Source organism: Daphnia carinata, chromosome 3 (assembly GCF_022539665.2).
Source record: "Daphnia carinata strain CSIRO-1 chromosome 3, CSIRO_AGI_Dcar_HiC_V3, whole genome shotgun sequence".
NCBI classification, from domain to species: domain Eukaryota; kingdom Metazoa; phylum Arthropoda; class Branchiopoda; order Diplostraca; family Daphniidae; genus Daphnia; species Daphnia carinata.
The window spans coordinates 8,256,468-8,269,687 of record NC_081333.1 but is presented as its reverse complement, the minus strand read 5'-3'; the positions used below and the strand labels follow the sequence as shown (position 1 = coordinate 8,269,687).

Below are 13,220 nucleotides of genomic sequence, written 5' to 3'. Positions count from 1 at the left end.
GTAATAAAGATAAATGTAAGAAAAAAAAAGCAAGCTGTTGACACTTACCGAATGAGTCCACAATCGCACTTTGTGTTCTTTACAGACGAACCCGCGCCCTTTTCAAACAGAACGACGTTTTACATCTCGTCATACTCGCCTTTGCCAGAAAAAAAAACAAAAAAAAAAATTAATAAAATTAAATAAGAGCACATGAAGTTTCAGTTGAAGTTTCTTAAATATCATTTAAAAAACTAATTGCGGATTTGACTAGATTGTTCCTTGGCTCAAACTCATAAAGTCATAACATAAGAACACATATTTTGGAAACAAGTCGCTTACGAATGCCTGTCAATGTTGCCCGGAAATGTCACGACACATGCTCGCTCAAATCACAATCGGGATTCGAGAAGGGGATTTGACTTTCAAGATTTAGTTCATTCTCAATCTTACTAGATTCTTCCGTGATAGTTGTTATTAAGTTTACGAAACTGTACTTGAAAATATGGATTTCCTGAAGAGTGGTTGGTTTAGTGAATTGAGCCCCATGTGGCCTGGTCAATGTATTTCTTTGGAAGTAGATGAAATTCTTCATCAAGAAAAATCTGAATTTCAAGATATCCTTGTCCTTAAATCGTAGGTTTATTTTCTTACAAATTGGAAAACTATATTAAATGTTTTTCCCCAGGAAAACCTACGGCACTGTACTAATTTTAGATGGTGTGATTCAATGTACTGAACTAGATGAATTTTCTTACCAAGAAATGATATCTTTTTTGCCGATATCCTGCCACCCCAATCCCCAAAAGGTAATCATAGTTTTAATAATTGTGTAAGATTCAAAATAACATTATTTGGTTTCTTGTAGGTCTTGATTGTGGGTGGAGGTGATGGAGGAGTAGCACGCGAGCTAGTCAAACATCCACTTGTACAATCTGTTGTACAATGTGAAATAGATGAAAGAGTTGTTGAAGTCTCAAAGAAATTTCTCCCTTTCATGGCCAAAGGATTTGATGATCCCAAACTAACACTTCATATAGGAGATGGATTTGAATTTATTAAGAATCACCCTGCTGAATTTGATGTTATCATCACTGATTCATCAGACCCAATTGGTAAAACACAAAAACTGTTTTAAAGTTCTGCTTTTTATAGAAGGCCTTTCTGGTTTGTAGGACCAGCTGCTTCTTTGTTTCAAGAGAGTTATTTCCAACTTGTACGTCAAGCATTAAGGCCAGGTGGCATTGTGTGCTCTCAAGGGGAAAATGCTTGGTTTCATAGTCATCTGATTTCTCCTCTTCTAAAAAGCTGCACTGAATTGTTTCCTGTGGTGGATTATGCCTATACATGTATACCAACATATCCTGGAGGTCAAATAGGATTCATTTTATGCAGTACAAATCCTGTAAGTAACCAAGTATACCTACAATTGCAGTGCTGTTCATAGCAGATGTTCTAAATTCCATTTTTTTGTTTTTAAGGCGACACAGTTTCGGAATCCCATTCACCAATTGTCTGAAACCGAGTGTGAAAAAATGCAACTACGATATTACTCTTCAGAAATGCATTCAGCAGCTTTTGTTGTACCGCGTTTCGCTCGAAAAGCCCTCATCAAATCGCCTAAAGCCGACGAGAAAGAAACGCTTTAAAGTAATTCCGCGATAATTCGAATATTAGTTAAAGGGTCTTAATTTACTGAAAAATTCTGGGGAACTAGGTTTATACGTCAATTGGCAACAGCAACGTTTCCAAAGCAGTTCGTAGTCCGTACATTCTGTAAAAAGTTGCTAAGCTCCCATCTCATGTAAGCCAATTTATTAATTTTGTGGTAAAATTCTGCTTAGACACCAAAATACGAATATCTAATAACGTTTTTACCTCATCTTCTGATTTCCCTAAATATTAATAATGACTATAAATAATAACAGCAGCTCTTTCATCGAGCCAAGCAAAATTCTATTTACACCAAAGGCGAATTCAATGACAACACAGGTGAAACCAGAATTAAAAGGTATTTGAATCGAGGAGCAATCAAGAAAAAATACGCCAAGATCCTAGTGAACAAATCAAGTTGGTGGAAGGTTCAGGGGTGAAAAAAGGTTCAGGGGTCATAAAAGAAATTGTAAAATTTCCCACAATTATTCAGTTGCTGTAGTGTAACCCCTTTCGTACGAGTGACTTACCTTTTTCCATAATTACTGCAAATTAAACCTAGATGTCGGAAGGAATACGTAGCATACATTGGGAAAAATCCCGTAAAAGATAGATCGTCAAGTACAAACGAAAATAAGGGTGCAGGAAAAATCAAATAGGCCATTTTTCTTGAAATCAGCGGTAATATAATTGTTTTTCCCGGTTTTCTTTGGTATTGACCGTGAAAAGTGAGAAATGGGGAAAAGAAATATTGCTGTCCCAATACGACTGAAGAGCTTGAATAACGGAACTTGAACCGGAATAAATCAACAAGAAATACCAGCCGAATGTCATACTGTAGTGGGGATATCTGCGTAGTAAAGGATCACTGGATATTTCTAGCTATTGTAATTTAGGGATTGCCCATTTTCAAGTGCCGTGCAGTGTTCGCTGTGATTCCTTGAAATAGAAAAGCAATGGCCCCAAAAGTGCGTGCATTAAATATAGGCGGAAACATTCTTTTGAAGGAACGTTCGTGACGCTGCGGCTTCCTGAAGACTGAACCGCACCGACGATTTACCAAATACCTTTTACCACGGTGAAGGATGGAAATCAATTACGAGGATGCGTTTGAGGCTGCTTATCAAAACATGTAAAACAATTGTTTAGCTATCAATTCTCTGTTGAGCTCCGGCACTTAGAATGCGTTTAGGGACAGCCATCGATGGTGTAACGATTGCAGTGGGGGTGTTAGTGGCCTGGTGAGGATGCTGACCGGCACGGATGGGTTTTGCAATTTGAGCCGCATGGCCTCGGCGTGCCAAGTTTTTCTGTCGGACCGCTTCCTTAATACGATCCACCTCATACTGATAGCGCTTTCTATCACGCATAGCACCTTCCTTAGCTTCTTTAAGAGCAGCTTCCAAAACCTTCACTCTTTCCATTGTCGCCCGAAGGCGTTTTTCAAGTTTGGGAAGTTCACAGCGCAAATCAGCATTATCTCGAACCTGAAACAGCATTATAATCGAACGTGTACAATAAAAGGGCAATATGATTTCGAAATTCTATATTAAAGTCACTTACCAGTTGCTTATGGACTTTAGTCAATTGGTCAAGGTTGTTTTCCAAGAAGCTGATCTTTTGTTTCTGAGCTAGAGAGCCACCGCCATCTTCTGGTTCCTCGCCGCTTAATGACTTCTTGACGCGAGACTGAAGATCTTGAACAAAAAGCTTGCGCAAATTGTGTAATGTTTGAAGCTCCTTTGCAACTGTCTCTTCCAAGCCCTATGAAAAAAAATTTTATCGTCAAAGTTTTCTTCCTTCTATCCCCAACGAAAAAAGTTAAATCTTACCTTCAAATCTTGTCTGGCTTGTTCGCGACGTTCGTTTGCACCGAGAAGTTCGTGAAGTTTGTGACTCTTGTCCGCTTCTTCTTGTTTTAGACGTTCGTGGTCACGGACGAGTTGCTCATGGATAAGGGTCAGCTCTCGTTTGGAATCACGCAAGTCTTCAATGACCGTCTGCTTGTCTGTAATCTCATCACGCAACATTGCGACCTTAAAAGATGAATCATGAAAAGTGATATTTTAGATGAATGAGAAAATATTTCAAAGACCGGATTTACTTGTTTCTGATGAGCTTCCCTATGTTGATCAAGTTGTTGCTCAAGTGCGCCCTTGATCAAAAGAGCTTGTTCCTGTTCAGCTGCTTTATCGATGGTAGATACGGCTTGCATTTGTTCAGCTGCCTTAAGTTTGGCGCATTCTTCGTTTAAGGAATCCACCGCCTCTTCGAGCTGACGTTTTTTGTTTTCCACTTCCTAAACGTAAGAAGTAGGTTTACATTCCTTCTGATAAATACAAGAACTGTCGAATTCACCTTCATATTCTCCTGGAGAGCCTTCATTTTTGCTTCGTGTTGGCTTATCAAGAGACGCAAGTCCACTAGTTCACGCTCTGATTCGTCCATCTTTTTAGAACACTCACTTTGCGAAGACTCCAATGTCTGGCATCGTTGTACTAAATTTTTCACTTCTGACTTCATTTTGGATACATATATTCGAGCCATCGTGAATTCCTCCTCTGATTTGCCGCTATTTGAATCAAAGGGTTGTAATGAGGATTTCAAATCTGCTCCAAAGGCTACACCCATCTCGTTCAAGTCTTTAAATAAGCTAGTCAATAAGTCATTTAGTTTCCGGCGTTGATGTGCGGCAGTGTCTTTCACCTAAAAAAAAAAATAATAATTCCTATTACTGCAATTCAGAACTGAACTATGGTTCGAACCTGTGCTAACTCTGACAGGGTGCTGTTTAGCTGGCTTTGACGTTGAGATAATTCTTCATTTATTGTTTCATTGTCCCGGTTTTTAGCTTCCACTTCTTGAGATTTCTGATCATAGTTTACGGCTAGTTCTTCCAGAGCCTATAATAATATGGAACGTCTTGTAATGTACTGATGTGAAAAAAATATGTTAACATACCTGCAAGACTTCCTTGACTTCTTCTTTCGCCGATTCGTTTTCAGCCTGGATACGGTTCATTTCTTGTTGAAGCGATTCATAATCTCGTCGGGTAGCACCAATCAGTTCTTCCTGTTCCATCATTTGTTCTTTGAGCTTCTCAACCAACTGACTTTGTTGATTGATTTCTTCATCCTAAAAATTAAATAAATATTTTGAAAATCCCAAATCACCAAAACCATGTAACAAACAAACCTTATCGTCCAACTGCTGATACAACCGTTCACGTTCAGAATCCCAATCAGCACGGACGGTGGGTGCGGCAACAACTGGTGGCAGTACGGGAGCAACCGGGGCCACAGGCGTTAAGTCAACGCTGATAGTAGATACATCCATTGCATCTCGCAGATTGATCTGAATTTAACAGAATCACATATGAGCAATTCTGGTTCAGACTATTGTAACCGAACGTTTCCCTACCTGCTCCTCCTGACCGACAGATTCCCCAGACCTCCAACGGTTGAGTTCAGCTTCTGCTATTTCAAGTTTCGTTTTATAGCGTTGAGCCTTCTCCTTTTCTTTTTCATACCGCCTCTTCCACTCTTCGGCGGTAAGTTCTTCGTTGACAGTGACAGCGTTTTTGATTGTTTTTGCTCTGCTCACAAACATAAATAGATAAATAATTCCAAGAAGTGCAACAGGAAAATGCCTCATACCTTCGGCCGAAATCTAAGGTAGACTTTGTTTCGGATTCGTTGAAAGATGCTGGCGAACAGCAAGTAACAATTGTCGTTCTAGCGTTACCACCCAATGACTCTTGCAGAATTCGTGTTAATTTTGAATCACGATAGGGAATATGGGATTTGTTTCCATCGGCAAGTGCAGAGATTACATTTCCCAATGCTGACAAAGATTTATTGATGTTTTTCGCCTCATCCAAGACAGTTCCTTCAGCACCTGTTTTACTAACCTGGAAAAGAAGCGTATGGTCGTTGAATTTCACCCAGAGTGCCAAATTTTTCTTATTTTTCTTATTTTTTTTTCTTACTTTTTCACTTCCAGCTAGATCGACAAGATAAAGTTTGCCTGAAAGTTTTTTTTGATTTTCCAAGTTCTCTTGTTTCACATTGATAAGAAAAACTGAATGACTTCGGGAAGAATGCTCATTCATATCTGTAACAAAAAGAATTGGTCGTGAACAACTGTGCTTACGTCTTGTTCTTTATGAGGAACTATTACTTGTAACGGCAATGTGTCGATTGGCTTTGCCTTCCTCAATCACCTCAAACACCTCTTCCGGACTTGTAACGAATCTTTCTGTTACACCTTTCACATATGGGATACGATTTTTGTCTTCATGTACACTAAGATTGACTTTCGAAACTGTAATTTAATTAAAAGTTAGTTGCTTTACAAATAAACTATAAGGTAAACAAAAAAAAATAAATAAAAAAAAATTGTACCGTCAAGAAGATCTCTGATTTTGTCCATGTAGATTTCAAAATAAGAAACTTTAATGTGGAACTCTAAATTCTCTTCCATGGCATAAATGTGGTTGAAAATATCATTGACAATTCGAGGGATGATGCCCTGTAGATGGGGGTCTCCCATAACACCTTCCATTGTATGGGTTTTTCCAGAAGAAGTCTGTCCATAGGCAAATATGGTTCCATTGTAGCCCATAAGAACATCTAATCAGGAAACAGAACTTTTTTAGTAACAAACTTAACTATAAAACAGTTACAATGAATTACCTTTAACAATACTTTTAGCGGCTTCATTGTATACTTTCTCCTGACTGGCATTAGGCTTGAATACTTTATCAAACATATAAACTTTCCCCTGTAAATGACAAAAGATTAAAATTCATCTGGATGAAATTACAATATTAACACGAGCTGTGCAATTTCTTACCCCCAAGTTAATACACTGGTCGTCATTGCCGGGTGGAAACTTGACGATAAATTTCGACCCAGCTCTCTCTTCGGCGTCGTTTAGAGGTCGAAAACGACACACAACACGAATACTATCTTCTCCCGGTGCTTCTCTTTCGGCTGACATGATTACACAGCTTTTAATAACTTAAAATATCGAGAGTTAAATAGTACGAACACTTTTTCTCACGTCAATTTCCGACTCTTTCACAATTCTTCAGCACCCCAAAAGACTCCAACTTAAGGGCAGGGCTTAAGCCTCTTCTAGCTACTACAGCCGATCACAAAAGGCAAGAAAATGGGCGAAGGGGATAGGGCCAACAGCTACGAGTCCAAGACCAATGGCAAACGAGTGACAAATCAACTGCAAGATATTTTCACTTTGATAAGTATTGTCTGTTTTATTTGCTTCCTGTCAATAACTGAATAAGTAACAAAAGATAAATTTCTATGTCTGTGATGATCAACACTGCACTCTGCAACTGAATACAACTATGGCAAGTGAAATGAAACGACCAAAGGGGTGCAAAGCGAGCAGCTGGAGGCCGATGCACTTGATATTTTCAAGCCGAGCGGACTTCCGGCAATTAAGCTGCCATCCATAAGACGTGGATGCGTTAACTAACGATTCGTAACCAAATTGCAGCTATGGTCGTGGATCGAAGAAAGAGGAAATACAATAGGAAAACTGATACAAGGCTAGCTTCTTCGATTTTGTATCTTACGCCCGTCTACTTTAGCTAGTGCAACACCCTGTATCGATGCGCCAGCGTTTGGTCGAGCCTAGTGCTGCATATTGCTTTGTTATTGATCGCCCCAATGTGATATGCGCCGTGCTGCCATAGTTTTGCATAGCAGCTAAGTAAGTAAGGCAACAATATAGTCATTAACAGTTTATTATTTTTGAAAATGTGCCACTTGTCTAAATTCCATGCTGTAAATAAATGCGACAAGATTATGATGTAAGTAAATTATTCCAACGATATTTGTTGTTGGTCTATAAAGTTTCGTCAAACTGGAATACAGACGCAAGCTATGGACTGAGCCTTGACATAAGCGTCATGTCCCCAACGATTAACAGATTCATACAGAACTTTAGCAGATGCTTTGCATTCTAGAAACAAAAAAATGATATTTATTTTGACAAATATTTCATTTCTCATTACTGACTAACTTTTCTCATTATCGTAACGTGACGGTTCCTCGCAGTTCTCTTTCCAGAATTTTGTTGTAAGCAAAATCTGGAATGGGCAAAGAAAATATAGCTGCCAACTTTTGAGTGCACAAATTTTTGTCAGGCAGTCTTTAAACTTCTGGTCACAGCCAATTCGATGCAGGCTTATTGCGATTGTCGAAATCGCATGACATTTATCATAGCAAACGTCATGGGCGTTACAGCAATCTTCTTGATCATTATGCGGGAGATATTTTGATTCTATCTTTCATTAATAAAACATATGGATACTGATATTTATAAATAATTTTGCCTTCAAGATGTGCTGTGATTTTATTAGGATACTTTACTTTAAGTCCTTCAGCGCCGCAGCCATTGCTAGTTGGGAAATGGCTTTGGTTCGCGGCGGGGATAAATCCTGGAAATTGGTAGGAAGTGATAAAAATGTAAATTTTTATGCATATAATCAATTACTTATGGATGCCTGAGGGAACAGGCATTATGTGTTTTACCTGGTGGGCAATCAAATTTCAATTCTGAATTTCGAGGTAACGAAAGCAGATAAGCAGATGACTCCCAAATGTCTGGGTGATAAGCGCAAATATCAACAAGAGTGTTGAAAGCAGCACCAATGATTTTGCTCGAAACCGTGCCGACTAGGAGCCATTTAAGAAGTCCAGTCCACCAACCATCAACGAAAAGAACAGTCACCAATGTGATCACTAGATAGGAATTCTTCATGATATTCTAATCCGCATGAAAAGGAAGTTTCAGCTGTTCAACGGCAATGAATTTCCAGGTATTCTTGTACATGCTGTACGATATTAATCCTTTGGTAATAGCGGTGCACACATTGGCGGTTGCAAACCGCCATTTCGTAGCTATTGGTAGTCGCCATACACTGTACTAAACACTGGTGCGCGATCCACATACGATCACTGATGACACGAAAAATTGATTCTAACAATAACTTAAACTTTAATATTATATGAAAGGCTATTATTTTCAACTTGCAAATGCCTAGAACGAACTTTAACACGGAATAGGGAATGGTCGAAATTTGAACTGTAACCTAAATCTATCGTTTTCGCTTTTCATCGATTTCTTGCGGTATCGATTAAATGTAAATGTTTTCATTTTTACAGCCGTCTGCCATTCCAAAATTTTTTAGTTATTACTTATTAGTAGGAGGACCTGGTTGTCAAAAGTGTGGTAAACCTTGAAATGAGTATACAGGCGTTTGATATAATATTTGCTGGAAATTTGCCAAGTTTTCTCATTGAAGCGTCCTCATCTGCAACTAGTGTAAGTCTTTACGTAATTGATTTTATATTGATATGAAAAAAATGAATAATCACAATTTGAAAAATCAATTTAGATAACCTGTCTAGAAATATGCGGGGATTTCTTGTATCTAGGATGCAAGGAAGGGTAAAGCAACTATATAATCATCTGTAAATTGTGCACCATAATTCAAAATCTGGATTTGCTTTCTCTAACATAGACGTTTACTGAGGTGTTGCTTCAAGAAATCCTGTCTAATAGCTGAACAGACAGTGATAATCACAAAAGCCATTAATTGCTATTCCAGCAATAGTCCTATAACACAAATGAAAGCAATATCAGCACTGAATCAGTTGCTTATACTTTCTAATGAAACTTTGACAATTCTTGATTTGGAAACCTTATCACTAGTCAGAACCCTGAAGTTTAAATTTGTCACTTGTTTCCATCTTAATGAAAACCCACTCAGTGAAGATCCATTTACAATAGAGATTTGTGCAGGATCCAAGAAAAAAGTTCTCTTTCTTCATCTAAATAATGAGGATGTCAAATTGGTCAAAGAAGTTTCTACAAGTCTAACACCTTCAACATTGGTTATGGATGGAGCTCATATTTGCTTTGCTATGGGCTTTAAATATTGCATGCTGGATATTCTTTCTGGGGATTTTCAACAGCTGTTTGACATAGATCCACAACATCCTCCTCTTATTCACAGAGTATCAAAGGTATATTTGTTGCTTTTGTCTAATTTTTCCTTTATTTTTCTTATTAAAATTTAATTCTTTTCATACATCTACAAGGGAGAATTTTTATTGAACGGGCCAGGTGGATTGGGAGTCTTTGTTTTGTCTCAAGGATTTTCAGATAAACCGCCTATTAATTTCTCGAGACCAATCTCTGCGTTAGCTTTCCACCACCCATACGTTATCGCAGTGTGTGGACAAGGCATAGATTTTTACAGGTGTTGATTGAGACATAATTCTTGTATTCTAAAGAAACAAATTTAATGTCATTTGGTATAGTATCATCGATCAGCAATGTAAACAAACCATTGCTATTGACAACGTTCGCTCCATCATCAACGGAGATGGACAAGTCTTCGCATCAACACAGATTGACCTGTTCGCCTTAGTTCCTATATCTTGGGAGATACAGGTCGAGAAATTACTCGTTGAAAATCGGATCGAGGAGGCCCTTGAACTGGCAAAAAATGCCCATATCTCTTCCAAAGAAAGAGAACAACATCAGCGCATGCTCATAGATCTTGAAAAAAAGGTAGCATTACAACGATTTGCTTCTGCCCGATTTTCAGATGCAATGGAAATGTTCGAAACATGCAATATTGATCCTCGCGAGGTATTCAGTTATCACCTTTTTTTTAAATGTTACACTAATTCAATTACTTAGGTTATCAACTTGTATCATAATCAATTTTTTTCTGAAGAAGATATCCGAAGAAATGCGTCGTTTTTTTTTGTCGATTTTCTTCGGCGTTGGAGAATTAAGAACTTAACTACTGACCAGAAAGCGGTACGTTATTTTTGTCATTTATCGTAGGAAAATTTTTTATATCTCGGCGGAAATATTGTGGGTAGGCTGTCGATATGGCTCTTTTGAAGTACTTAGTAAAGAATGACCAGGAAGGAATGGAATTACTCAATTTCATGGTAGACTGCTATGCTGAGCCGAATGAAACATGTGACTTCTTGAAAAGTTACGGGCACTTCCATTGCTTAGCAACCTATTATGCCACTAGACAAAAATGGGAAGAAGCCTTTTGCATTTGGGATCGACTAATCAAATCCGATATTGAAGACTCCCACTTTGTCGGATATTCTCATGTGGCCGAACAACTGATGAAGTAGCAGTATACTTTTACAATAATCCACGATAAATTTCGATAACTTCAAAATTTTTCCTAGATGTGGGGATATTTCTCTTATTTGGCGATTCAGTGGAGAGATTTTGAAACGAGATGAGGAACTTGGCGCAAAAATATTTACCTCAGAAAAGTTGGCATGTGTTATGCCTCGCGCCGTAATCGATTATTTACGAAACTATCCTAGAAGCTTGCGCATTTTCCTCGAGTTTTTAGTTGACAAGAAAAATGATGAGGAATCGGTTCATACGCAGTTAGCTCTGATGTATATAGACGACATTAGTTGCTCTGGTTTGAACCGTAATAGCCCTTCACATCGAATGACAACCAACAAACTAAGAAGCCTACTTCGGACTTCTCAAAAACTAGAATTAACAAAGTTGTTGGAGATTCTTAACACGCCTTGCTTTCCACACGAACACGCAATTGTTTGTGGGAGACTCGGACAACATAGTGCTGCCATCAATACATTTATAAATCTTCTTCAGGTAATTTAATGGAATTAATATTTGACAAGTAAATGTTACCTGACATTTTCCCCTTATTAGGATTTTGATGCTGCCGAAGAATATTGTGCTTGCATAGACAATCCGAATGCCTGGAATGCTCTGCTGACAGCGTGCGTCACCGAAGCCCATAATCATATGTTTGACCGTGTGGTAGATTTGTTGCGCCGCCGTTCACATCAGTTTGACGTTTCTTCAGCCCTACTTTGTCTTCCCGACAGTACCAGACTCAACGCAATTGCACCATTTGTCAATTTTGCAGTTCGCGAGGCGTTACATGAAAGGAGAATGAAATTGGTAAGGTCGAAAAGACAAATTATACGGCAAATGTTACATTAAATATTTCCTTCTCTTACATTTGCAGGTTGAGAAGGGCCTGCAGGAAATTGACAACCTCTCGAACAAGTATGAATTGATTAGATTAAAAACCGAAACGTTCTCTATTCGGAATTCAAGCTACTGTTGCGTTTGCAAAAAAAATTTTGTAGCTACCGATGGATTTGTTCGCTATCCTAATGGAGTACTGACACATGCTAAATGTGCATCTAACAGACAAATATGTCCTCTAACAGGGCATTTGTTTAAATTAAATATTCAATCTAATGCTTAAATTTGTAGTTATTTTGGTGCTGTTGTTCGACTGAAAAAAGAAAGTGTTAAATAGTATTCTATCTTTCTAAGATTATTTCTTCCCACATCCTACTATCTTTCAGAATCCTTAATATATTGGACCTAACTAACCTGAAATGAAAAGACAATGGTTGGAGTCATCAATTGTATTCATTTCACAGAAGCAATAGTATTACTCCTACGAATACCTGGAATAGCAGAACAAAAATGTAAAATATGAACTGAAATCCACCATTAAAAATATTAACACTCACATCTAAATAACCAAATGATTAGCGCAATCTTCTAGCTTCACGTTCAGACTCCAGCAGGGTGAGGATATCTCCCTCTCGAACTGGGCCTTTTACATTTCGGATGATGGATCTGTTAGGTTCTCCCAAAAATTCTACCTTGACCTATAGAACATTATTGATGAAATAATAATAAATGATCAGATTATTGTAATACTTTATCATATTATTCTTATGAAAAAAGCTCAGACCATACCTGTGTACATTGGCCTTGTGAACCAGTTCGGCCCAAAACTTTTGTGACCTGTCAAGCAAAAAATAGAAAAAAACATGAATTTTCTATGGGTTTCTAAACTTGCACGTTAACTAACAAAAAAAAACATAAAACGCGTGTACAAATTGCATTTGCTTGTTACAAACGTTTCGGGATTGAGATTTATGTAGCAATCACGTGTTTCGAGTTCGATACCGAGAATAAGATCTTCTAACATTTAAATTGTTCAACGAAGAAAAAGATCGCACAATAAATATCTAGCAAGTGAATTTTACATGAATGAGAAATTAACACAATATACTTACACGAGCAAGAACGTTAGGTTTGTCCATTTTCAGAGAAGTTTGATGGCGGCTAACGACAAATGCAGTAGGCTACAGAAAAGGAATCAACGAGGCAGGAAGCGAAGAAAAGTGTTGGACGCAGCGTTGTCACGTAGGTAATATTAGAATTCATATACGCTTCTATAGCAAGTTAGCTGTCGATAGAAGAGGAGGAGGGAGAGGGGGCTTGACTTGATCTTAAAGAAGCCAGAGGCAAATTTACTCCTGCGTATCATGACTACGGTTAAACAGAAAGGAAATAGGGAGCCAAAAAAGACAAAAGGCCTACTGGCCTATATTTCTATAATCCGCATTTTGAAGTCTCAAACATTGCTTAAACACATAGTTTTTACAACAGTAACCAGTAAGAAGAATTATGCAGTAGAATGAATATCAACAGCTATAAGGCAACTG

The 13,220-nt window shown here is 38.1% G+C and overlaps 4 protein-coding genes across 4 annotated transcripts; 2 read left to right on the top strand and 2 right to left on the bottom strand.

Moving 5' to 3' along the window:
* The first annotated feature begins 348 nt into the window (after nt 1–348).
* On the top strand, nt 349–1,852 carry LOC130685611 (spermidine synthase-like). The gene is made up of 5 exons (XM_057508935.2): nt 349–615; nt 668–788; nt 848–1,094; nt 1,155–1,384; nt 1,461–1,852. The coding sequence occupies exons 1-5, from the start codon at nt 485–487 to the stop codon at nt 1,626–1,628; spliced, it is 897 nt and encodes a 298-aa protein (XP_057364918.1). The 5' UTR covers nt 349–484; the 3' UTR covers nt 1,629–1,852.
* Nucleotides 1,853–1,898: 46 nt separating this feature from the next.
* LOC130685464 (kinesin heavy chain-like) lies at nt 1,899–6,677 on the bottom strand. The gene is made up of 15 exons (XM_057508763.2): nt 6,487–6,677; nt 6,327–6,414; nt 6,036–6,263; nt 5,812–5,955; nt 5,621–5,745; nt 5,289–5,542; nt 5,053–5,227; nt 4,828–4,986; nt 4,594–4,767; nt 4,398–4,535; nt 3,991–4,338; nt 3,737–3,931; nt 3,465–3,668; nt 3,196–3,396; nt 1,899–3,119 (listed from the first exon to the last, which is right to left on the bottom strand). Exons 1-15 carry the CDS (start codon nt 6,631–6,633, stop codon nt 2,778–2,780), a joined length of 2,922 nt encoding a protein of 973 aa, XP_057364746.1. The 5' UTR covers nt 6,634–6,677; the 3' UTR covers nt 1,899–2,777.
* A 711-nt stretch (nt 6,678–7,388) lies between these two features.
* On the bottom strand, nt 7,389–8,569 carry LOC130685617 (group XIIB secretory phospholipase A2-like protein). Its single transcript, XM_057508942.2, has 4 exons — nt 8,193–8,569; nt 8,031–8,098; nt 7,681–7,945; nt 7,389–7,620 (listed from the first exon to the last, which is right to left on the bottom strand). The coding sequence occupies exons 1-4, from the start codon at nt 8,419–8,421 to the stop codon at nt 7,517–7,519; spliced, it is 666 nt and encodes a 221-aa protein (XP_057364925.1). The 5' UTR covers nt 8,422–8,569; the 3' UTR covers nt 7,389–7,516.
* A 264-nt stretch (nt 8,570–8,833) lies between these two features.
* Nucleotides 8,834–12,260, top strand: LOC130685591 (transforming growth factor-beta receptor-associated protein 1-like). Its single transcript, XM_057508908.2, has 10 exons — nt 8,834–8,985; nt 9,059–9,111; nt 9,185–9,689; nt 9,765–9,925; nt 9,987–10,320; nt 10,372–10,494; nt 10,560–10,825; nt 10,887–11,331; nt 11,392–11,646; nt 11,714–12,260. Exons 1-10 carry the CDS (start codon nt 8,905–8,907, stop codon nt 11,957–11,959), a joined length of 2,469 nt encoding a protein of 822 aa, XP_057364891.1. The 5' UTR covers nt 8,834–8,904; the 3' UTR covers nt 11,960–12,260.
* The last annotated feature ends 960 nt before the right edge of the window (nt 12,261–13,220 follow it).